The 26,159-nt window shown below is 41.7% G+C and overlaps 1 protein-coding gene across 2 annotated transcripts in view; it reads left to right on the top strand.

The window, feature by feature from the left end:
- Positions 1-26,159, top strand: part of RNF157 (ring finger protein 157) — a 78,673-nt gene that overhangs the window by 32,815 nt on the left and 19,699 nt on the right. For both annotated transcript variants that reach the window (XM_075994774.1, XM_075994775.1), the window contains exons 3-8: positions 16,370-16,458; positions 22,227-22,373; positions 22,814-22,931; positions 23,740-23,806; positions 24,100-24,143; positions 24,855-24,902. In XM_075994774.1, the coding sequence (XP_075850889.1) occupies positions 16,370-16,458; positions 22,227-22,373; positions 22,814-22,931; positions 23,740-23,806; positions 24,100-24,143; positions 24,855-24,902 (513 nt within the window). The remainder of the gene's footprint in view (positions 1-16,369; positions 16,459-22,226; positions 22,374-22,813; positions 22,932-23,739; positions 23,807-24,099; positions 24,144-24,854; positions 24,903-26,159) is intronic.

Below are 26,159 nucleotides of genomic sequence, written 5' to 3'. Positions count from 1 at the left end.
CTAAAAAAGGTGAATTTTACTGTATATAATTTATACCTTGGTAGACCTGACTTTAAAAAAAAAAAAAAAAGAGGCTGAGTGTGGTGGCTCCTTGCCTGTAATCCTAGCACTCCGGGAGGCCGAGGCTGGCAGATCGTTTGAGCTCAAGAGTTGGGAGACCAGCGTGAGAAAGAGCGAGAGACCCCCGTCTCTACTAAAAATAGAAAGAAATTAATTGGCCAACTAAAATATATAGAAAAAAATTAGCCAGGCATGGTGGTGCATGCCTGTAGTCCCAGCTACTCGGGAGGTGGAGGCAGGAGGATCGCTTGAGCCCAGGAGATTGAGGTTGCTGTGAGCTAGGCTGACGCCAAGGCACTCACTCTAACCTGGGCAACAGAGTGAGACTTTGTCTCAAAAAAAAAAAAAAAAAAAAATGTGTCTTGGAAAGGAGTGGCTAAAGGAAATGGGATTGCGCTCTCTCAGGCCTGGTTTCCGTGTAGTAGTTCAGGGAGTCCCTGTTTGTGGACATGCCCCACTGAGAGTGGTTGACGTGTCTCCCAGAGGCTGTGTGTGGATGTGGCCGTGGGAGGGGTGGCCAGGCAGCGTCGCCTCTGCAGCCGCAGCCCTCAGCCAGAGCCGCTAATCCCGGATCTCAGCCCGCTGCCGGACCCCTTGCAGAAGCTGCGTCTCAGACCAGTGCTTTGCTTTCTCTATCAGCTTGTTTTTGATTGCACTGCAGTTTGTTAGAACACCAGGGTCACAACAGACCAGAAGAGAACTTGCTCAACTCTCATTTTAATTTAGACAGCGTCTACTGTTTTTCTTCTCGTCATAAACCGAGAATATCAAAGTGCCTTTCAGTCACTGTGGTAGAAATTTATGTGTCTTCGTGGGGGGCCTGGGGGAGGCTTGCTGTTCCCAAGGGGTTAAATTCCAATAGCTATGGGGGCAGATTTATAATAATCCTCCCAGGTCACAGCAAAGTGAGATACAGCCTAATTGTATTTACTCCAAATGCCTTGGGATTTATAGATAAGAGATACTTATCAAACTGCTATATTTTGTTTGTATACTGTTTTCTCCAAGCATTCAAAATGGTATTACAAGTAGAGTCCTTTGGGGAAGATAATGTTATCACTAATGATAATCACTAATGATAACCTATATTTTCATAGCACTGGATGGGTTTCAAAACATTTTTACTTATTTTTATTTATCTTAATGACCCTATGAGATAGGGGCTATAAATCCCATTGTACAGATAAGAATAATGATGCCCAGAGACGTTAAATTACTTGCCCAGAGCCTTGGGTATCAGGTAAGTAGGAAAACTGAGGAAAGCAGCTGTATCTTCTGGCTCCTGGTGTCATACTCGTTTCATTAAATCATTTCCTCTTCATTCTTAAGTCTGCATACAGCTCACTGGCAGGACTAGAGAGTTTTAGCTTTTAGTTGAGCTTAATAAATACTGCTACACAAATCCTTAATTACAAAACAGGTGGTGGTCTGTGTTTCTCACTTATTTTGTGCCAACTCTGCCTGTTAGTCTGAGGGGCAGGCATTCAGAATCTGGAGTCACCTCGGGCACATGCTGTACTCTGCTGAAGATCTTATTGTTCATGTATTCATTCTACAGACATCTGTCTTCTGCGTGTGCTGATCTAATCATCAGGGGTAACACAAGGATGATTTCAACATGGATTTTGCCCTGAAGTTTATAACTTCACAGAGAAGGTCAGACATATACACACACAGCTATAATACAAAGGGAGAAGTAAAAAATGAAGTGTAGATACAGACTTATAGAAGCTTTGAGAAAGGAACTTTATGACATAAGTTTTGCTGACTTGAAAAGTGCCACTAAACTCCATGCTTGGTTTTTGGTTTATTATTTAATGCTGTGTTTCTTAACAAACTAGAATACAGAGAACTTCTGTGGTATTCAGCAGTGAAACTCTAAAGCATCTGTGTTGTAGGAATTTCCTCGAAATTTCTTTGAAACATACTGAAACCAAGTGTGCACACTCTCGCCTCTATTTCCTGTTGTCATCGTATGCCCCATCTTACGGGAAACCATACTTATTGGTGTTGCATTTCAAAGAAAATTTGGTTAACTTTTTCAGCTTTTAAAGAGATGCAGAGTGGCCTTAAATTTTAATGAAACTGTTTTACAAAAGCCTATAAAAGTCAAAGATTTCTGGGTCAAATGGTTACATGTAAATAGCACCCCACAGTAGCACACTTATTCAATCACTAAAATGGTCTTTCGAGGCCAATCAAGTAAAATAGTAGTCTTGATTATTGCAGAAATTAATTATACATATGCTTTGTCTTTATCTTTAAAAAAATTTTTTTTTCAAGAGAAGGTCTTCCTCTGTTGCCCAGGCTGGAGTGCAGTGACAAGATGATCATAGCTCACTGCAACCTCCAACTCCTGGCTTCAAGCAATCCTCCTGTCCCTGCCTTCTGAGTAGCGGGGACTACTGGAACTAGCCACCACACCTAGCCATATTAAAATTTTAAATGCTGATAAAACTAGAAGTTTATGTCCCCTGCTAATCGATATTGTAGAATATTTTTAAAGAGAGGGACAGCTGGCCAGGCGTGGTGGCTCACGCCTGTAATCCTAGCACTCTGGGAGGCCGAGGCAGGAGGATCGTTTGAGCTCAGGAGTTCGAGGCCAGCCTGAGGAAGAGCGAGACTGCATCTCTACTAAAAAATAGAAATTAGCTGGACAACTAAAAATATATATAGAAAAAATTAGCCGGGCATGGCGGCACATGCCTGTAGTCCCAGCTACTCGGGAGGCTGAGGCAGGAGGATTGCTTGAGCCCAGATTTTGAAGTTGCTGTGAGCTAGGCTGACACCACGGCACTATAGCCTGGGCAACAGAGTGAGTCTCTGTCTCAAAAAAAAAAAAAGAAAAAGAGAGAGGGACAGTAAATGGTTAACCTGGGCACTTAATAGAAGTAATAAGTACCAGTGGGTCACATTTACACTTTACAAAAGTTACTTCACCTTAAGTTGTTGTCTCCCAGCCCGGACCACCCTCTGCGCTGTGATGCTGGGCTGGGACTCTGCAGCCGCCCGTCTCCATTGCTCACTGCGCCCTGCCAGGTGCTGCCAACGGGGGGCGCTAGAGGGCCCCAGGGCTGGAAGAGAAGGGCTCGCTGCTTTCTGCATCTGGCAGTGCTTCTTCACCAACAGCTGCAGTTTGTTACCGTCTCCAGTTGTTTACATTTGTTTGTTTGTGTCCCTTCCCACAAACTGTACGACCACCTCAGCCAGCTTCAGAGGGCCCCTCTGGGTGGCCAGGATCTGAGAATCCAGCCTCTGCCCTTCGTTCCCTCAGCCTGGGGGTTAGCTGCCTCCTGCAGCCTCTGTCAGCTCGGTGTCCCCTTCCCACGCCTTAGTTCTCTGATACCCGTTTAACCAGTTCCCTATATAAAATTCTCTATAAAAATAACTGGTGTGGTACTTGTTTTCCCGAGTGGGCCTTGATTAATACAACCTTTAATCTCACAAATTATGAAGTAGCTGTTATTAAGCATATTTTATTAGTAAGGAAATCGAAGCTGAGTAGGGCAAAGCAGTTTGTCTAACATCACACAACCAGCATTACCAGAGCTTAGACCTACACTTTCTGCTTATAGATCCTGTGCTTTTTCCACTTCATTTCCATGTTTCTCTTGCTGAACTTACTTTTTTAAAAATAATTTTACACTTACAGAAGAATTGAGTTTCCGTATACCCTTCACCTATCTTCCCCTAAGGTTAACTAACATCTTACATAACCACAACACATTTATCCAAACTAAAAATTAACACGGTATATTGCTATTTTTAAAACTGCAGACTTTATTAAGATTTTACCAGTTTTTCCACTAATGTCCTTTTTTAGTTCCAGGGTCTAATCCAGGTGCCACATTACCTTTGCTTGTCATGCCTCCTTCATCTCCTCTATTGTGTGGATGGTTTTCCAGTTTTTCCTTTGTTTTTTTTTTTTTTCCTTGTTTTTCATGACCTGAACAATTTTGGGATGTACTGGTTAGGTATTTTTTAGAACTTCCCTTGGTTTGGGTTTGTTTAATTTTTTCTTCTGAAACTTCACAAGACCAGCATTATGGATTTTGGGGAAGAGTACCACAGTTGTAAGTGCCCTTCTCATTGCATCATATTGGAGGCAAATATATCACATGACTTATTACTGCTGATGTCAACCTTGAGTACTTGGTCAGGGTGGTGCAGGCTAATCCACTATAAATCTTCTCCTTTCCATAATTTATTTGTTAGAAGCCAGTCACTAAATCCTCTTGCTGAACTTTTGACTTCCCACGTAATTATGGAGCTGTGCTTTCTTTACAGATTATTAACCGGCATAAAAGAATCTTTGTATTTATGGCCAGCCTGAGAATTATAAACTTGGAAACCAGACTAATGATATTAGGAGATACTAGCATGTATTGCTTTTAGGGGAATTATCCATTGCACCATCTTTGCTTTGTACCTTGTTTAAACTTGGGACTTGGCTATTTTTAGTTTCAGAAAGCTTGTGGTTAATGCTAAGACATCTAGTTATTCTTGATGGACTGTAATCACCTATGACAAGGCCTGAAAGGTGATAAGAAGCCCAGGGTCTTAATGTCATGTAGGCATTCAGTAAAAAGGGGAAGTCCCATAGAGAAGAGGTTGCAGAGACTAGGGAAATTGGAGATGTTAAAGGATGTGGCTCAAGGAGTGGAGATTTACAAGGGTAGACTGCAAGGGTTGATGGGTGATGGCATGGCGAGATGCAGAGATCTCAGGTAGGAGGCCATGGAACACAGGATTAGAGGGAAGCCGGTAACATAACTCACCCTTGGAGTTGGACTCTGAGCATAATACAGTGTGGGTATTTGTATTTTGTCTCTGAAGTTCATCATCTAGAACTTATAGTTCTAACCACTAGATTTCATTATATACAGTATTTGAATGAGCTTAGACTTTCATAAAAGCCAAAGAAAATAGTTCAATTGGTTTATATAACCTTGGCTACACACTGCTATTGAGGGGTAACTGAAGAAAAATAAGAGCTCTCAAGACTTTTGGAAGCTTAGCAGGGAAAACTAGAGCAAATGCCACCTTGTTAAATTAGCTGCAGGATAAGTTTTTCCATCAGGGTTTCCATGCATCTTTATATTAATAACTTAGAAATTAAAATGATCAAACATATGCTATGGATTTTTATGTTATGCTATTTTGTTCTAATTATATAGAGACTTCTGTAGCTCGGGATTAGCTGAAGAAAATAAAATCCTATTAGAGTTATTGATTAATGGCTTCCTCTGTAGGACTGTATCTGCAAATATATAGCCTAACCAAAGTAACCAGACCTTGCCAGGGCTTTGAATTCTGTATTTGATTGGCCTATAAACATGTCTATTTCTGTATTTCATATTGTTATTCTTTTTCTCACCCCAGAGCTGAGATTATAGCCTAATAGACTTCAGAGCATATTTTCCCTCCAGGAGTATGAGAGGAGACTTGACTACTCTTGTAATTAATCTTGGATCTAACATAGATAGTTTTAGAGTCCGTATATTTTAACGGGACACAGGACAGCTTAGAGTTTTTCAGTCTAAAGACCAGCTTACAGTTTTTTATTTTTTGCTTTTGAAATGTGGAATGGGGAAGATTTGGGTCATTTTGTCCTTTTCTAGGTAACCTGCCTATTGAAAATGCCTCTGTTTTAAAATATCTGGAAACTAATACTTGGTGGCATTAGAACATTCAAATGCTTCTTTGGGAAAAAATATGTTGTATAATTTTAAATACCAATTTTGACTGATATTGGTGCTTGCCTCGCTGAGCATGCTCTTCACAGACAGCGTCGAGGCATCTCAAAATCTCTTGCTTAATAGTGGATTCTTACTTGAGAGCTGAGCCTTGGGACCAGATGCAATCAGGAAGTGAGACGTTGAGAATGGGTTGCTTGTCTGAAAGGAGTAGTCTCTGACCATTAGTCATTATTTACCAATTCACTGGAGGGAAAAGATGACTGTATCTGCTTTATTAAAAGCACTCCTTTCCCTTTTTAACTCTACTTAATTAGCAGGTGTTAGGCAAAATCCTTTGCATCTAAAAACAGCTCATCTTCATAAAGGTAGTTTCATTTTATAAGCACGGTATGATTAAGTAGAATGTTTTAGTGTGCTGGGAACGGAGGCTTCCTACCTATGGGGGCCTAGATGTCGACTAGATTTTGTTTGTCATGCAAGCAGTTCACATAGCCATGTAGGTGCATCTGATGTCAGAGTGGTACTGAGCACACTGGTGGGTCTCTGTACTCCCAGAGGATAAGTCAAGACCTAAACCATAAGGAGAAAGAGAAAATGGGTCTGTCATGGTCATTAACCAAGATCTGTGCAATTTTATGATATGTGCTTTACTCTGAGGTTTTTCATACTCTTCTTATCTGTTAGGGTGAGTAAAGAGAATTGGTTAATTGGACAGTTGGTTAATTAAATATTTTGGAAAAGGTCAACATTAGGTGTGATGTCATATAACCATGACATTGATCCTGTGTGCCTCCTGCCAGGAGACGTAGCAGAGGTGTTAATAGACTATAAACAGACTGCTGGCCGGGTGCAATGGCTTATGCCTGTAATCCCAGCACTTTGGGAGGCTAAAGTAGGAGGATCACTTGAGACTGGGAGTTCGAGACCAGCCTGAGCAACATAACAAGACCCCATCTCTATAAAAAATTTAAAAATTAGCTGGGCATGGTGGTGTGTACCTGTAATCCCAGCTATTTGGGAGGCTGTGGTAGGAGGATCACTTGAGCTCAGGAATTGGAGGTTACAGTGAGCTATGATGGTGCCACTGCACTCCAGCCTGGGTGACAGAGTGAGACCCTGTCTCTAAAGTAAATAAATAAATAGTCTGCTCTCTTGGATTGATTTCTTTGGTGCCATATCCGAAGGCATTTTTGTGTTCAAGGTCATCTTGTGACATCTCTTGTTGTCTTCCTCATGCCTTTGATTTGCATGAAAAGAATGTATTGTATCTTACCAGCTTTGTCATTACCAGTCTTTCTAAACTGGTGATTGCCTCCTCATGAGGACTGGGTGAAAAATTAGTGAAAAGAGGTTTTACTGCAGTTAATACAGATCATTGTCGTTCTGGTCTACAGCATGTACACTACAGTCTGTTTCAGGGCTGTGTCTGGTTAAATAGGCAAATTTGTATTCACTTTGCAGCATTCAAGCAGAGACTAAACTGTTCTCCCCTGACACTGATGTAAGAAAATGTTCTAAAGCATCACCAGTCTAAAAATATCCACCGGTAAGCTACAGACACGTTACCCATCTGAGAAGAGAGGAAGTAGGGAAAGCTGAGAAAATAACCAGGCATCAAATAAAAACGAACCAGAATTTAAACATAAAAGCACTAAAAAACATAAAAGATAGGGTTTATGTAGTGCTGTAAATGAGTTATTGACATGACCCCAGACAGTGGTTTCCATAGTAACTATTATTTGGTTCTTTGGCACAAATATTTCATGTCTGTCCAATGTATAAAATGAGTACTTTTCTCATTTAATTATAAATTGTCTAAAATGATTTCCTTTCTCTTTGGTAGCAGATTTTTGGCATTTCAGCATTTTTTGTTTTTACCTAAGTAAAAAATAAATATGTTATATAAATAAATGGAACCTAATTTATAAATAAACAATTGAATAAATGAATAAGGGAGAAGGGACAGCGCCTCCTCACAGTAGAATTCCAGTTAATAAATGTAGAAGGAATGATGGAAATAGAAAATCACCAGCAGGGAAACTCCCCAGTGATTATCATTACAGGCAAGAACCATCAGTGGATGCTAAAGTTTGTTGGCAAAAGTATGGTGGTGAACAGGATATTTGTATAATCTCAGAGTTTCTCCCCACAAGATGCTTGTTAATTACAGAAATCAAAATGTTAACTGTTCAGTGGAGAAACCTGACACTCCCCACCTTCACCAAGTGACCAAAGCTCACCACTCCCATAGAGTCATGTCCACACCGTGTCCCAATCCTGACGTGGTGCAATGAAGAGAGCATCATTTCCGTGGGAATCTTGGCAAACATGCATGAGCTCAGTCCAATCGTGTGAAAACATCAGGCAGACACACTGATTTGTTTGAGAGACATTCTACAAAACAACTAGCCAGTCAAAATATCAAGATTATTAAAAAAAAAACAAAAAACCAAACCTGAGGAACTGTCACTGATTGGAGGAGATTACAAAGGGACGAGGCCACTAAATGTATCGTGGGAATTTATTAAACAGAAAAGTCAGAAGGTGATCAGAAAGGACCGTCTCAGGGATAAGCTCAGTGGCCTACACCTGTAGTTCCAGCACTTTGGGAGGCTGAGGTGGGAGGATTACTTGAGGCTGGGAATTTGAGGCTGCAGTGAGCTGTAATCAAGCTACTGCACTCTGGCCTGGCTGACAGAGTGAGACCTTGTCTCCAAAAAATAACAAGGACCACCTCAGAGAGGTAAAGAAAGAGCTTTTAATATTTCAGATTGCTTTCACAAGTGTAACGATGTCTGCAACCTACTTTGAAATGCATGAAAAAAGATGGATAGATAATGTGATAAAAATAAACATCAGTATGTTGTTAATGGTACAATCTAGGTGATATTCTGGTAATTACTGTAAAATTCTTTAAACTTTTCTGTGTATTGGAAAATCTTGATTATACAAAGTTGAGAAAAAATGTAATGTGGGGTTCTATAATGGATCCCGGGCTGGAAAAAGCACATTAGTAGGAAAACTGGTGAAATTTGAATAGAGTATATAGATTAATTAATAGGACTGAATCAGTATTAATTTTCTGCTTTTTAATAATTGTTCTATGTTTATATAAGGTATTAACATTAGGAGTAGTTGGGGTAAGGGTAAAAAGAAGCTTTTAAAAATAATGAAGTTGAGCTTATAGGACAGATGCACTGTTAAGTGAAAGAGAAAGAAGCAGTGTAAAACAGTACACAAAGTATGATCCCATTTTCACGAAAATACTAAAAATTAAATTTAAAAATATATATGTATATTATAACGTGCTTAGGATAGGATTATGGACAAATTTTATTTTCTAGCTTCTCTATTTCTGTAAAAATTAGACTTTCTCACAAGAGACATGCATTACTTTTTTAGCTGAGAAAACATTTTTTAATCTAAAAAAAGGAGATTTATGTAAATTTATTTTTGAATATAATGAAATATTATCAGGTGCAGAAAAACAGCATTTTTTCTTTCAGTGTAGTCTCTGGCCCACCTGCATCAGAGTCCGCTGGGATGTTTATTAAAATACAGATTCCTAGTCCCCACCCCAAACCAGCTGAATCAGTATTCTAGCAGCAGGGCCCTGGGATCTGCAGTGTTTAAAAGCACCCCCACGTGATTCTTGGCCCCTGTCAAGTTTGAGTATTGCTGAGTTAGAGGTTAACCAGGTAAGTAGTAGACAGAGAATCAAATGCAGCAGCTGTTACTGCTCCTCTGTGTGATCGCAAACTTCACATACTTCTTAGTGCCTCATCCTGAGACTTTGCATTCTTCCTAGAGTCACCCAAGTTGTTAATTATTTTTAATAATGCTGACCTCTCTCCCAAGAAAGTATTGGGTAGATGGACAAGAAATTCATATTTGAATGGTTTCTATTAACTGAAGAAAAACCAGAGCATTGTGACTAATAGGAAATAGTTAGAGAAAGAAAACACACACACACTAACCAATAGAAGTAACAATGTCAGTACTTTATCTGAGAATTGGCAGGGATAATGTCATAGTTTTCATTTATTTATGCTACATGCATATGATCAGGCCTACATCTAATAGCAAATGAGGAGAAATTATATACTTTTTGAAAATATTTTTATTGAAGTTAATGATTTATTTTTATGAATGGGTTAGTCTTTTTTATAAACTACTGGGACTTGCCTAATAATTGACAGATGGAGTAAGATATTCTATTATGTCACATGCACTGTGACCAAATTTTCAACAACCAAAATGAGTGCAGCCAGAGAGGTAGTTTAGCAAGATATTTGCAATCAGACAGGTAGAAAAACAAGCCCAGGACAGATGGTTGATACGTCTATGTACAGACACACATAAATGTGAGCGCATGTGCACCCTTCCTTTCAGGTGAGGGTCTAATCTGGCAGTTTCATCTTTGGTCACCAGGTGGCACTTCGCTGGTGTGAGGTGCACTTAAGAGGAAGCTGCGGAGCCATGGGGTAACAGGCCGCAGAAGAGCTTGCTCAGCACACACCAGGCCTTGACTGGCAGGCCCTGGGGCCCACTGTACTCCCGTTCTGGGCTTGAAGTGTTTGGGATTTAAATTGTTCTCAGATTTGGGCCTATTTCAGTACACACGCAAGCAGAACAGTCCTGGGAGGATGTTGTAACCAAGCGTTCAGTGCGCCAGCTACAAGCTTTGTCATGGTGGGGGGAGGGAGCCCTGTTACAGACAGAAACCAAGACAGGTTTGCTTGGCTCATCACTGTACCCCAGGGCTAGTTCAGTGTTCAGGACATAGTGAGAGTGCAGGACGAACAGATAAATGTTCTTTGAAAATAATTTAGAGGAGAAATCACTGTGCTGTAGAAGTATCTGTCAGCACACATCTTTCAGCATCTCAGGCGGCAGGTGAGCAGTGACAGGTACCCACTGCTGCCGCGGTTGCTGGCAATATTCTCCGGCACTGCCCTGCACTGGTGTCCATTTGTATCTTCTGCATGGGCTGTTAGATATTACAGACAAAAGGATTTTGACAGCTATGCTCCAAGACAGCTTTTCTCTGAGAAGACCTTAGATGCTCCTGTTAAAATTTGAAAGAGCTGTGGCATTAGGTGTGCTTTTGCATGTACTGCTGCCTCGGTTGTAATTTGGAGAGTTTGACTAGCTTCTAGAACCTGAACAAAATTCAGTACTGTTTGCAGTGGTAGGATAACTTTCGGACGCCCTACACCCCACTCAGATTCCTGAAACACTCCTAGGATCAGCATAGCCTGTAGACTTGCCCTGCAGTGGCAGGGGCAACAGTAATAGACAGTGTGGCCTGTAGGGTCAGGCATAGCTGTGTTCGAATTGTGCTTCTGCTACTCATTAGCCCTGAGACCTTGAAATGGTCATTATGGAATGGTCACAACATTATGTGAATGTTTTGAGTCTTAGTTTCTTTATCTGCAGAATATCTTTTTAACTGACTTTTTCATTTCTTCAGTCAGCCACCATATTTTTGAGTTGCCCCTGGGTGTCAGACTGTCCTCCAGGAGCTTACAGTCTGGTGGGAGTGGCAGACACGCTGTTCATGTTGAGGATATGAAATAAGATTATATCCAAAGGGTGGGCACAGTCACTCTTACCTGTAATCCTAGCACTTTGGGAAGCCGAGGTAGGAGAGTCACTTGAGCCCAGGAGTTTGAGACCCTGTGTCTACAAAAAATTTTTTTAAAAAATTAGTCAGGTGTGGTGGCATGAGCCTATAGTTCTAGCTACTTGGAAGGGTAAGGCAGGAGGATTGCTTAAGCCCAGGAGTTGGAGGTTACAGTGAGCTATGATCATGCCACTGTACTCTAGCCCGGGCAACAGAGTAAGACCCTGTCTCTATAAAACATAGAGTATATCTAAACTGGAGTTGGATGCTGGTGATGATTATGTAATAATGTGAATGTGAATGTTACTGTACGCTTGAAAGTGGTTGAGATGGCAAATTTCATGTTATGTGTATTTTACCACAATTTTAAAAAATAAAGTAAAATGGAAATATATATATATGGACATCTAAAGAACCTACCATGATGCCGGCAGATAGTAGATACTCAGACAAACATTTTCCTACATTCTATTTTTGCATAGGATGGCAAACTGTAATTACAAGGTACTCAAATTTACCCCATTATAGGGGCTTTCTTTTGGCAGAATTTTCCGGTTAGATAAATAGATTGGGAGGACCTGAACCTCTCTGCGTGAAGATGCTCACCCATAAGGTTTGGTCCACAAATCCCTGGGGAGATCAGTTTCATTCTTTGTTCATTAGTCTTGATCTGAGGCTTGTTTTCATTATGAAAAGTGAAATGGAATTCTAGAAGCTGCATGTAGTTATCCTAAGGCTATTCAGAGTTTATTTATTCTAGAATGACTTCTGAGAAACAGGAAGGCATTCCATAAGTCTATATTGAGTTCGAGGCAGGAAGTCAGAAGGCTCCTCAGTCTCCATCTGTCTGTGGACCTGGGGTGTTTTCTGTGCAAGGTAGAAAAGGGTGCTTCTGCCCATTTACTCGCCCAGGTGTGCCAGGGTGCTTGCATCAGAGAGAAAAGACTCTATCTGATCTTCCTTGTCACCATTCACTCCCTAACTCAGTAGGCCTAGGACTGAGAAAATTACACTTTTAAGACCATAGGAAAGAAAGTACTCTTTGGCTGTGAACTGAGAAAATGATTACTAATGCTGAGCACTGTGGACTCGTGCAGTAATTACTGCAGAACAGTGCTTGGACCTGAATCTGTCCTGAGCTCATCTTCCTCAGTCCCAAGAAGATATTAGTTTGCTTTCATTTCACACTTATCTGTTAGCATTTGAGTAAAATCTCTGGTTTTAAATTGAAATAAGATAATTCTTTTGTCTTAATTAAACTCAGTAATGGTACATGTATTAAGGAGACTGTAGCTAAGCAAAAAAGCTTATCAGTTTTTGATTAAAAAAAAGAATGAGCAAATAAATGAATTTGTGTTTTCATATCTTTTAATAAGCAGCACTTTAATCCTTGGAAACTTCATCTCAGATTAAGAAGCAGCATCTTAGGGAAAGCTGGATGTAGAATGTGTTCAAACCTCAACTATGCTCCTTAAAACTTGGGACTTTGGGGAAGTTATTGAACCTCTTTACTACCTCCATTTCCTTATCTGCAAAAATGGGACCAACCATCTATGTCACAGGATTGTTCCAAAGATTAAATGAGATAATATATGTGAAGGGCTTAGCATAGTGCCTAACTCACAGTAAGCACTCAATAAATGGTGATTTTAGACAAGAAGATCGCTAAGAGGCTTAGAGGGTAATGATGGGCTAAATTGACTTAGTGAGGAAGGGGAGACAACTCTAAAAGCAGAAAAATATTTTCTTCAATTTGTCTCTGATCCTACTATTCCCTTTATCTTCTCGTCATCTCTAAATTTACAAATAACATTTATCCTTCAAGATCCCAGATCAAATGCCACTTCCTCCCTGTAATCCTAGCACTCTGGGAGGCCGAGGCAGGAGGATCACTCAAGGTCAGGGGTTTGAGACCAGCCTGAGCAACAGCAAGACCCCGGAGTTTCTACTAAAAATAGAAGGAAATTAGTTGGATAACTAAAAATATATGGAAAAAATTAGCCGGGCATGGTGATGCAAGCCTGTAGTCCCAGCTACTCGGGAGGTGGAGGCAGAAGGATTGCTTGAGCCCAGGAGTTTGAGGTTGCTGCGAGGTAGGCTGACACTACAGCACTCTAGCCCAGGCAACAGACTGAGACTCTATTTTGGAAAAAAAAAAAAACAAAAACTTAAAATTAAATCAAATACCCCTTCTTCCATGAAGCCTTCCAGATTATCTCAGCCAGAAGTGATCAGTTCCTTTATTTTTGCCTTTTTTGTGGCATTTCTCTCTCTCTAATATTACAGTTATTTGTGTAACTATGGCATCTGCCTTATAATGCAGTTTCCTGAAAGAGCAGAACCTTATCTTTTCCATTTTAAATTTCTCCTTATACCTAGCACTGAGTGTTAGATACAGAGCTGATTGCATGAATGAAAGGCTACCAAGACAGAACTTTGGTATGTAGGAGCCCATGAACAAGATTGGGTTCTCCTAAACAGATTTTCAGTTGTTTTCTTTTTTTTCTCTCTCTCTCTCCCTCTCTCTCTCTCTCTCTCTTTCTGTCTCTCTTTCTGTGTGTGTAGGGAGAGCTTAAAGTGTAGGAGTGGATTTATTAACAATTGATCTCATTGATACCTTTCCCTGAGAGCTGAGTAACTTGTGCCTCATTGACATAGTTATCATCAAATGTAATATTCAAAATGGAGGATGCAGAGTGCTAGGTTTTTTGTTTTTGCTGTTGTTTTCCTTTTGTTTTTCTTTTGGGGGAAAAGGGTAAAGAGTGAGGGAAAGAACCCATCTTTTTTTTTTTTTAATGCAGGTGGGAGTTGTGGGTAACTCCCAAGTACCTGTACAAATGAAAATGATTAACTTTGCTACTCCAGAAAAAAATTTTAATCCCAAAGTCATTTATTTTGGCTTTAGAATAGACTTGCATTTGTGTCGGATTTTCCTGCCTAATTACATTTTGCTTAAGCTTATTTTAAAATTGTTTTAAATTCCTTTAGTAAGACAGCCTTAGTCTGGGGGAGGAAAAATGGGCCCCAGATGGGCTCTGAACTAGAACTTCGGTTTTCCTACATCAAGGCCTCCTGAGGCACTGTTTGCAGGAGGGCAAAGTTGGAGTCAGCTTTGGGGAGAATAATTTGGCAAAATATTTTTAAAAGTCTTAAAAATATGCTTACTCTTTGATCCAGTAATTCCACTTCTAGGAATTTGTCCTAAGGAAATAATCAAAGAAGCATGAAGAAATGTAGGGACAATTATATTCACCACAACATTTATATCAGCCAAAAAAGTAAAACCAACTTAAAACATTGAGTAATACAAGATTGATTAAATAAAGTATGCTGTTATCTCTACATGTTGTCAAAATTATACACTTTAAAAATGCTTACCACATCTAAGTGAAAAATGGACTATAAAATAGTATAGTAAAATGTATAGTTTGAAACAGTACATAGATATAGAGATAGATAAAGAGATAGATTCCTGTCTGGAAAGACAGACACATTCTGCAGTGTTAACCTCGATATTGCTGAGTGTCATAATTATGCCTAGTTTCGTACTTTTTTGTGTTGTTCAAGTTTTCTGCTTAAACATGTATCGCTTTGTAATTAGAAAAAGCAAATATATATATATATATATATATATATATTTTTTTTTTAGACAAAGTCTCACTTTGTTGCCTGGGCGAGAGTGCCATGGCATCAACCTAGCTTATAGCAACCTCAAACTCCTGAGTAAGACCCTTAGTAAAGACAGGGTCTCAGTATTGCTCAGGCTGGTCTCGAACCCCTGAACTTGAGCGATCCTCCCACCTCAGCCTCCAGAGTGCTAGGATTACAGGCGTGAGCCACTGTGCCCAGCCTGCAACTATAATTTTTAAAAGAATATATGTTTAATGTATCAGTAAACAGGTAAACTGTTGCTATTTAATGCCCACAAAGTAGGTAATTCAAATGTGAATAATGTAGATTGAATGTGTTTTCTTAAGGATCACATTCATACATGTGAATTATCAGCAATCATACTGAACATAAATCAGATGTACCATAGTTAAATTGTTTCCCAAGTAAAATAACTACATTCAATAACAATCTGTGAAGACACAATTAGATTATAATATGGGTGTCCTGTTTTCTGATACCAGCACTACAGAAGTAGACTCATTTTGAGCTAAGAGAACCAGTTTTATGGAGCTACAAAGATCAGTAAGTTTTCTATGAATTGCATGTAAAAAAATTTTATCGCCCAAATAACATTATAAATAAGATACTGGGAACATTTTAAATAATTCTTGATCTTCTGAAAGCAATTCCCAATGAGATGTTTTACTATTTCCCCTTCTTTGTCTGTTCATTATCATCAACTCAGAGCTCTAAATCCAGAGGTCTCAATGGGGAAAGAGAGATAAAAAGTGTATGGTTCAGAATGATGAAAGCTATAAACCTCTGATGACCCCAAAATAACTCTTGGCTCACATGTTAAAGAACTCTGCTTTATATGATCAGCTGCAGGGGAAATTTGTTCTTTACTGTTTGCAGGCGTCAGCTCTGTACACATGATGGGGTTCTCTTTTCTTTGCAGTCCCTAAATTCCTAGGATACCATATGGCTTCTCTGAAGGAAAGGGCTTGCAGGTCTGGCTCCCTGTCGTCTAAGGTCAGATGGAAAAGCCTTGTGTGATTAACTGGGCCACAGTGTGTCCTTGGTGTTTTTAGGTAGTTTTTGATTAGTTCTCCAAGTTTGAACACCGACCCAAATAATCTTCATATAATGGAAAAAGCAGATAACTCTAGCTCTTTTGACTCCAAATTAAATCCCAGTTTTCCCACTAGCTGTGACCTTGAGCAGGTTGACTGAGTATGTCGGAATCTCAGTTTCCTCACTTAGGAGAGTAGTGCCTTCCCACTTCTCCTCCCAGTGCTGTTCTTTGTCTATCATGAAGCCACAGTTATGGATCTTTATACACACTCTGCTTTTTCCTTTGTTTCTGACACAGTTTCCTTATGCTGCCCCACCTCCCCAAGAACCTGTGAAGACTCTCAGAAGCCTGATCAACATCCGAAAGGACACACTGAGGCTGGTCAAGTAAGTTCCCTAGGAGGTGGAGGAGGCTGGGGGTAGGCTCCAGGTCCTTTCTCCCTGGTGGCAGCAAACGCTCCGAGGGACTGGCACAGAGGCTTCTGCCAGCCTCAGAGCCCAGCCCACTGCTCCAGGCCTCCAACGTGAGCTGCCGGAACTGCTCTCTGCTGAGATCGGTCCTCCACACCCATGCTCAGAGCTCTGTGAAGAACTTTCACTTGGGCGGAAGCGGTCATTATCATCCCTATTTTATGGATTTTTTTTTAAAGGAAGAAGAATTATTGAGAAAAAGGGAATTTTGCAGATACCCCAACAAACTAAAGTAAAAATGGGAAATTTGAACTTGAAATAATGAAATCCTTAGTTTATTGTTTATGTTTGCTTTTTATTCCTAATCTTATGCCTTTCCTCTATAGAACTCACGTGCTCTGGGTTGGTTGTTTTTGATCCTCAGCATCAATATTACCATCCACATTTTTGCCTTCTTTGTGTCATCCTGTAGCCAGCGTAATTTTTAATCTGATGCTGTTTCCCCCAAGACAATATGTCTACTAAGGCTCTTTGGTTCCCTGGGGAGACAAACTTGGCTAGTGTAAATCAGAGCTCCTAAATTTTTCTGAATGGGCAAGGAAGATGGCTCAGAGACCATCTCATGTTTGTGTAGCCTTATTAGCATTAGGAAGTTTCTTTCTGATAATTTTTTTTTTTTTTTTTTTTTGAGACAGAGTCTCACTCCGTTGCCCTAGATAGAATGCTGTGGCATCAGCCTAGCTCACAGCAACCTCAAACTCCTGGGCTCAAGTGATCCTCCTGCCTCTGCCTCCTGAGTAGCTTGGACCACAGGCGTGCACTATCACACCCAGCTAATTTTTATATTTTTTGGTAGAGATAGGGTCTCACTCTTACTCAGGCTGGTCTCCAACTCCTGAACTCAAGCAATCCTCCTACCTCAGCTTCCCAGATTACTAGGATTACAGGCATGAGCCACTGTGCCCAGCCTCTGATAATTTTTTAACATAACAGCTTTATTGAGATGTAATTCATGTACCATACAACTTATCCATTTAAAGTGTACAATTCAGTGGGTTTTAGTGTATTCACAGAGTCATGAGTCATTACCACTGTCTAATTTTAGGACATCTTCATCACCCCAAAGAGAAACCCCATACCCATTAAGTAGTCATTCCTCATTTCCCACCTAGCCCTAAGTAACCACTAATCTATTTCTGTCTCTCTTGCTCTCTCTCTCTCTCTCTCTTAATTCTTAATATTTTATTTGTCTCTGAAGTTGCTACTGGTTCCCCAGCTAGACTTCTCTTCACCCCTGCAGTCAACTCTGGGGAGGAGGGAGCCAAGGAGACACTTGTCTGCTGCAGAGCAGCCACTCCTCCCTCAGGGGAACTCCCCAGCAGCAGAGCAGACTGAGCCTAAGAGGGCCCAGGAGCTGGCCAGCTGTCAACCACTCTGTGCACTTGGATTCTCTTGTCACATGTGGCCTGTTCACACATTTGATGGAGACAGTATGAGGGCCTAAGCTGTTGTGAGGTCCCGGGCCCTGCCGTGGCAGCCTGGCCAGAGGTCTAGAGTAGGGTGAGGTGGCTGGGATGTGCCAGAAGAACCAGACTTGGAAGCAGAAAACCAATTTGCTTCTCAGGTCTGTGGATACTCACTAAAAAGAGTCTCTGAGCTTCAGATTTTTCATCTGTAAAATAGTGATACTCACCGTTACCATTCATGGTAGTTGTCAAAAGTAAACAAGATAACAGAAGGGGAAAACACCTGATATTCCATAGATGTTTAGGTGAAGGGCATTTTTGTTTTGTTTTTCTGAGATTATGAGAATACAGTAAATTCTGATTCTCAAATTTGCAAGTAAAGATGGAGGATTGAACATCTACTTTTTTGCTTCCTTTCAAAACCCCACTAAGTAATAATAAAAGTATTTTTTTTTTATTTTGGCATATTATGGGGGTACAGATTTTAAGGTTTCAATAAATGCCCATTTCCCCCCAATAAAAGTATTTTTAAAAGGCATGAATTGGCTGGGCATGGTGACTCACGCCTGTAATCCTAGCACTCTGGGAGGCCGAGGTGAGCGGATTGCTCAAGGTTGGGAGTTCGAAACCAGCCTGAGCAAGACCCCGTCTCTACTAAAAATAGAAAGAAATTCATTGACCAACTAAAAATATATATATATATAAAAAAATTAGCCGGGCATGGTGGCGCATGCCTGTAGTCCCTGCTACTCGGGAGGCTGAGGCAGTAGGATCGCTTGAGCCCAGGAGATTGAGGTTGCTGTGAGCTAAGCTAATGCCATGGCACTCACTCTAGCCTGAGCAACAAAGTGAGACTCTGTCTCAAAAAAAAAAAAAAAAAAGGTATGAATTCACAAGAATTGGGAGAATGGGAAAGGAGCAACAGCAGCAAAATTCTAGAAGCTAGACACATGTGGTGAGTGTTAGCTAGTCCCAGGAACTCAGCATCCTGCACTAGCAGAAAGGAAAGCTGAAAATCACTCAGTTTACACAATGCTGTCCCCCAAAGCCCCAGGAATTGGCTCTAGAAGTCAAGGTGGGAGACCAACATGAAGAAGACTGCTGGAAAGTCTGCCCAAGAGGCAGTTGGATCCCTGGCTTGTACAGCACAGCCAGAACTGCCCTTCCCACACCCCGGCACAGCCAGGCCTATGACTCACTAGGGAGGTTAAAAGAGAGAATCCCTGGACTTGGGGGCACAGCTGAGAGCCAGACTCAGTACTGAAAACAGGGAGTAAGTCAATTCTGGCATACTCCATGCTAGACCCTCCAGCCTGCCTCCCCTCCCTGCCCCTGGAATGCTGGCAGCTAGGCCTTTGTCCAGAGAGAGGAAGACTGTTCTCTGGGACTTGGACCCATCTGGATAGGAAAATCTAAGAGCCTGGAATTGGAAGTCGCTCAGCAGACCCAGATCAGCCCACAGTGGAGCCCAGGGTTGCAAAGTCCTGCTGTGCACTCAGAGTTCTAATCAACAGCCTTAAGTTTCTTAAATAGGAGCAGACAAGCAAAGATTCTTAGATGTGTAAGCAATGCCTATAATATAAAAGACAGTGGTAAAATAAACCAACGGGGGGGGGGGAAACTAATTGGACATAAAAACTATACAAGAAGAAAAAACTTCATTAATAGCCTCAGAGACATTAGAGAAAATACCTTTTTATTTCAGGGACACAATGACACAAAGTATTTAGGAAACAACAACAAAAAAAAATGGCTCTTAGAAATTAAAAACCTAGTAGCAGAAATAAAAAATTTAATAGGATGGTAGGAAGAAAAGTTGAAATAGTTGAGAAAGTGGAGCAAAAAGGCAGAGAGAAGGCCGGGCGCGGTGGCTCACGCCTGTAATCCTAGCACTCTGGGAGGCCAAGGCGGACAGATCACTCAAGGTCAGGAGTCGAAACCAGCCTGAGCAAGAGCGAGACCCCATCTTCTACTAAGAATAGAAAGAAATTAATTGGCCAACTAAAAATATATATAGAAAAAATAACCCGGGCATGGTGGCGCATGCCTGTAGTCCCAGCTACTCGGGAGGCTGCGGCAGGAGGATCTCCTGAGCCCGGGAGTTTGAGGTTGCTATAATCGAGGTTAACGCCATGGGACTCTAGCCCAGACAACAGAGTGAGACTCTTTCTCAAAAAAAAAGAAAGTCAGAGAGATGGAAAATAGAAAAGATACAAATAACAGAGCACCAGTTTAGAAAGTCTTACATTCAACTAACGGTTCTAGAGAGAACACAGAATATAAAAGGAAGGAAATCATCAGTGACATACATAATTTAAGAAAATTTCTCAGAACCAGAGGGTACAAGTTTCTAAATGGAAAGGACCACCAAGTGCCCCAGCACAGAGCATGATAAAGACCAGCTTCTATAAGCTTTCAGAGGAAGAAGGAGTTAGAGCAACACTGGGAGCTAAAAGATAAGGTGGTGAAGAGGTGTTCCAGTGTATTTTAGAAAGAAAATATTTGTAACCTAGAATTCTTTGCTTGGCCAAACTTTCAATGAGGTGTGAGTGTAGAACAAAAGCTCTCAAAAAGCTTATTCCCCCCAACACACCCTTTTCCAGGAAGCTAGTGGAAATTGTGCTCCACTGACATGAAAGAGTAACCCAAGAAAGAGCAAGACAGGAGATGCAGGAATGTGAGTTCCACGGGACAGAGGCAAAAAGGACCCAACAGGATGATGGGGGAGAGAGGTTCCAGGATGACATCTGTGTGCCAGGTACAGAGGGCCAGGGTCCAGATGGGAACAGGTCAGAGGGCTCCAGGAGGAGCCAGAACACCTGGTGCATCTGAACATCTTGAAAAATTTAGACAGCCAGCAGAGGGTTTGGTTGGAATATGTGATGCTAAGCAACTGGGAAAAACAAGATGAGCACTAACTCTAAGAATAAGTTACGCAGGAAAAGAAAAATAATCATATGGCCGGGCGTGGTGGCTCATGCCTGTAATCCTAACACTCTGAGAGGCCAAGGTGGGAGGATTGCTCAAGGTCAGGAGTTCGAACCCAGCCTGAGCAAGAGTGAGACCTTGTCTCTACTAAAAATAGAAAGAAATTAATTGTCCAACTAAAAACATAGAAAAATTTAGCCGGGCATGGTGGCGCATGCCTGTAGTCCCAGCTACTCGGGAGGCTGAGGCAGGAGGATGGCTTGAGCCCAGGAGTTTGAGGTTGCTGTGAGCTAGGCTCATGCCACGGCACTCACTCTAGCCTGCGCAACAAAGTGAGACTCTGTCTCAAAAAAAAAAAAAACCTAAAAAAATCTGGAAAATGCACAAGGATGTTAATTGTAGTGCTGTGAAATATCAGAAATCACCTAAATACCCAATATATTGGTAACAAAGTACTCTATGATCATTTAAAATGAAGATGTAGAGCTATGTTTATGATCATGTAGAGAAGCCACAACATATTGTTCAGCTAAAAAATAAGATAAATTGGCCGGGCGCAGTGGCTCACACCTGTAATCCTACCACTCTGGGAGGCCGAGGCAGGCAGATCGCTCAAGGTCAGGAGTTTGAAAACAGCCTGAGCAAGAGCAAGACCCCGTCTCTGCTAAAAATAGAAAGAAATTAGCTGGGCAACTAAAAATACATAGAAAAAATTAGCCGGGCATGGTGGCACATGCTTGTAGTCCCAGCTACTCGGGAGGCTGAGGCAGTAGGATTGCTTTAGCCCCGGAGTTTGAGGTTGCTGTGAGCTAGGCTGACACCACAGCACTCACTCTAGCCTGGGCAACAAAATGAGGCTCTGTCTCAAAAAAAAAAGATAAATTTTTTTTTCTTTTAAAGTTTTTTTTTATTGTTCTATTCACTTTTCTTTTTTTTTCTTTTTCTATTTATTTTTTTTTGAGACAGAGTCTTACTTTGTTGCCCAGGCTAGAGTGAGTGCCGTGGCGTCAGCCTAGCTCACAGCAACCTCAATCTCCTGGACTCAAGCAATCCTCCTGCCTCAGGCTCCCAAGTAGCTGGGACTACAGGCATGCGCCACCATGCCCGGCTAATTTTTTTTTTTTTATATATATATTAGTTGGCCAATTAATTTCTTTCTATTTGTAGTAGAGACGGGGTCTCGCTCTTGCTCAGGCTGGTTTTGAACTCCTGACCTCGAGCAATCCACCCACCTTGGCCTCCTAGAATGCTAGGATTACAGGCATGAGCCACTGCGCCCGGCCAAAAAAGATAAATTTTAAAATATTGATATGCTACTCCCCAAATGCTGAGTCTTTTGTGGTTTTGTAGATGCGCCGAGGAAGTGAAGAGCCCTGGGGAAGAGGCCGGCAAAGCCAGAGTCCACTACAATGTTGAATTCACCTTTGACACGGATGCTCGGGTAGCCATCACCCTCTATTATCAGGCCACCGAAGAGTTCCAGAATGGTATTGCCAGGTAAGAACACTTCCTTCCCAGACAGGGAGGGTCTATGTCTTATATGCTCACCTAGGGAGGGAAACGTTCATTTTCTGCAACCAAGTGAGAGCTGGTTCCTGAATTTAGATTTTCTTATACTAAACTCTACTCTGTCACCTTTTCTCTTCAAATTGTCCCCTCCTTAGAATAGTGGCAGATGGCAGGATAGCCCTTCAGGTCCTTATTAAGATGCTGTTAAAAATTAATCAAGCTACCTTTCTGTGGATGTGTGCGTTGTATAGGTAAATTTAATAACATTACCAAGCAAGTGTGAAGGAAACAGATTACAAAGGGGGCTTTTCTTCTCCATAGTAGAGCCTGTTTGTTGATAACTGAGAACAGGCATGAGACAGAGGAAATTGTCAGATCCGCCTGGGCTAGATACTAACTTTTGTTTTGCCTCCCTCTTGTATCAATAGCTACATTCCAAAAGACAACAGCCTTCAGTCGGAGACTGTGCACTACAAGCGAGGGGTGTGTCAGCAGTTCTGCCTGCCCTCCCATACCGTGGACCCCTCGGAATGGGCAGAGGAGGAGGTGAGCGACCTCTGGTGAGGGCTCCTCACATAGACTCCGGAGGGCCAGGGAGCTAGTTAGGACCTGGGCTGGCAGCAAAGGGGCTGCCCAGATGCCTAAAGGCCATGCTCGCCTTTCAGCCTTGTAACCTTGTCGTATCTTTGACAGTTCTGCTTATTTTACGTCCTCGATATACCTACTTTTAATTTTTCTATTCCAAAATAAGCCAATAGCCTAGAATACTTTGAGACAGCCATGCTCAAATAAAAAACCCTGAAGGTTAGAGGTCTTTACATCTAAGAGGTTTTTTTTTGTTTTTTGTTTTTTTTTTTGAGACAGAGTCTCACTTTCTTGCCTAGGCTAGAGTGAATGCCATGGCATCAGCCTATCTCACAGCAACCTCAAACTCCTGGGCTCAAGCAATCCTTCTGCCTCAGCCTCCTGAGTCACTGGGACTACAGGCATGTGCCACCATGCCCGGCTAATTTTTATATATATATATATATATATATTAGTTGGCCAATTAATTTCTTTCTATTTTTATAGTAGAGATGGGGTCTCGCTCAGGCTGGTTTTGAACTCCTGACCTTGAGCAATCCGCCCACCTCGGCCTCCCAGAGTGCTAGGATTACAAGCGTGAGCCACCGCGCCCGGCCTATCTATGAGGTTTTTTAAAAGAAGCTTATGGGCTTCAATTAAACAGACCTGGGTCGGTGAACGAGGAGCAGAGCTAAGATCAGTGCTCCTTGACATACTTCCTTTCCCCGGGTAACTGTACCATCTGAATGTATGATGAAGTCCTCTTTATTTTCCTTTTCTTCCCCTTTAGCTTGGCTTTGATCTGGACCGAGAGGTTTACCCTCTAGTGGTGCACGCCGTGGTGGATGAAGGAGATGGTAAGGGAGATTTTGTCTGCTTTAGCCGTGCACGCTGCCCTTTTGTGGCACAGCCCTGGCAGCAGCTGTGACCGCAGGACAGCACGCCTTCTTTGTGGGTCAGTCGGGCAGTTTCTGCGTCCTCTCCCGTCTGTGATCTCAAGCTCCTTGGGCGATGTGAAGAGTGTGGGTTATACAACATGCCCCTTCTGGGGACAGTCGGGCACGTTTGGTTTGCCAGATCGCAGGGGCCGGGGGAAGGCAGGAGGTGTGTTGTTTGGCTTTCTTCATCCGTGTGCCTTTGTCTCTTTCAGAATATTTTGGCCATTGCCATGTGCTGCTGGGTACTTTTGAAAAGGTAAGTAACCTTAGAGGGCCTTGCTTTGTCATGTTTAGTGCTTTCATTCACGTGGGGACACACGTGACCAGGGCTTGCTGGCTGCCTGAGCTCAGCAGAATGGGCTGGCCTGAGCGGCTGGGGTGGGGTTGAAAGAGCATCACAGTCACACTGGGGGCTACGCTTGGGTCTCAGTCCAGCTCTGCCACCAACTTGCTGCATGACCTTTGACAGCTTAGGCCTTGGTCTCTTCTCCTTAAAATGAAAGAGTCGGACTGGATAACTTGATAATTGTAAAAATTAGAATTCTTTAGTTCCACGCTGTGGTAATCTAAAAACAGTAGACTGTAGTCCCCCTTATCCGTGGGGAATATGTTCCAAGACCCCAGTGGATAGTGTGTAACTCTGTGTAGACTATGGTTTTTCCTATACTACATGCACACCTATGATAAAGTTTAATTTATAAATTAGGCACAGTAAGAGATTAACAACAATAATAATAAACTAGAACAATTATAACAATATACTATAATAAAAGTTATGGGAATGTAGACTCTCTCTCTGTCTTCAAATATCTTATTGTATGCAATATTTTTGGACTGTGGGTAACTGAAACTGTGGGAAGCCAGACTGTAGCTGGGGGAGACTGCTGTAATTGAGGGAAGTAACAAAAGGATACTTGGTACTTTATTACCCTCCTTCCTTGTCATAGCTATTGTATTTTCATTCTAGCACACAGACGGAACTTTCTGTGTCAAGCCCCTCAAACAGAAACAAGTAGTAAGTATTTGAGGACTGCAAACTGTTAGACTGTTAGTGTCTTCCTTCCTCCCTCCTTCCTGCTCTCCTTCCTTCTCTCCTCCCTTTCCTTCGCCTCCCTTCCCCTTCCTCTTTCTCTCTCCCTCTCTCTCTCTCTCACTCCCTCTTCTTTTTCTTCTTTTTTAAAAACTCTTTTGCTAAATCTCTTCTTTTCCTCTGCCCCTTTCTTTTTTTAAAAACAAAGAAGAAAAGAAAAAAGGGAATGCTTTTGAGTGTTAGAAACTATTACAAACTACGTGGGTGGCTGAAAGGAGTACTGATTTTTGGCGTCTATTCTTCCAGCATTGTTGGTGTTGAGGCAGCTGTTATTTGAGCAAAGGACTTGTGAAGTGAAAGGATAAGATTTAGCTTCTGACATTGGGTTTAGGGAGAACTCTTTTTATTTAAAATGCCAGGCCAAGAAACATTTCAAGCAAAAGGATAAAGTATTGAGGTCCAACTCAGGGTAATTAGAGCCCTTGGCTTAATTTTTGCACCATTCCTTTTCTAAAATGATGTGAAAATTCAGATTTGCTGGCCATCCTCCCCCTTCCAGAATGATCAGCACCTTATGTGTATGTCTGCTAGAAGTTCCAACCCCCGCCATGTGCCAGCAGTTTTCTTTTCACTCTTACAGAGACAGAAAGAAATATCAGAAAGAGTGGGGCCAGTGGCAGTGGCAAGAGAGGGTGGGTGAGGGGTAATTCATCTCATGGAGGGTGTGGAGTAATTGGGTGGGAGGCAGGGTTGGCTTTTGTTGAAATGCAAAGAAAGGCCCCCCTTCTAGATGGGTGATAAATATCTGCAAATTTACATTATTCATTCTTTTGGGTTTAGTACTCACCCCTCTTTTAATGAGGTCACTAGTAGTCATTAATATCTTAGTATAAATTAGTCGATAATGTCCTTTCCAATATAATCACTAGGTGAAAACAAGTTTTAAGAGAAGCAGAGGAGGAAACAGATCCTGAGCCCAGGGTACTACCTGGGCAGGCCAGGCCTTGGTGAGTTGCCTCATGGGGGATGACTAGTTCTCCAGAAGGCCTGGGTAGGATGGAGAGCCTAGTGTAGCTAAAAGAAAATGTTTTATCTATTTTTCTGTTGCTAGATTGGCATTAGCAATAGACTGTCAAACTGGAGAGTGGGATATAAAATCAGAGACAGAAAGGATCGCTGGGAACAGAGGCGAGGCAGAAGAGAGGAGTGGGCTCCTAAAAGGAAACAAGGGCAGGGCCACCT

Source organism: Microcebus murinus, chromosome 18 (assembly GCF_040939455.1).
Source record: "Microcebus murinus isolate Inina chromosome 18, M.murinus_Inina_mat1.0, whole genome shotgun sequence".
NCBI lineage: Eukaryota > Metazoa > Chordata > Mammalia > Primates > Cheirogaleidae > Microcebus > Microcebus murinus.
Note: the sequence above shows the minus strand (reverse complement) of the source record. Positions and strands in the feature narration are given on the sequence as shown.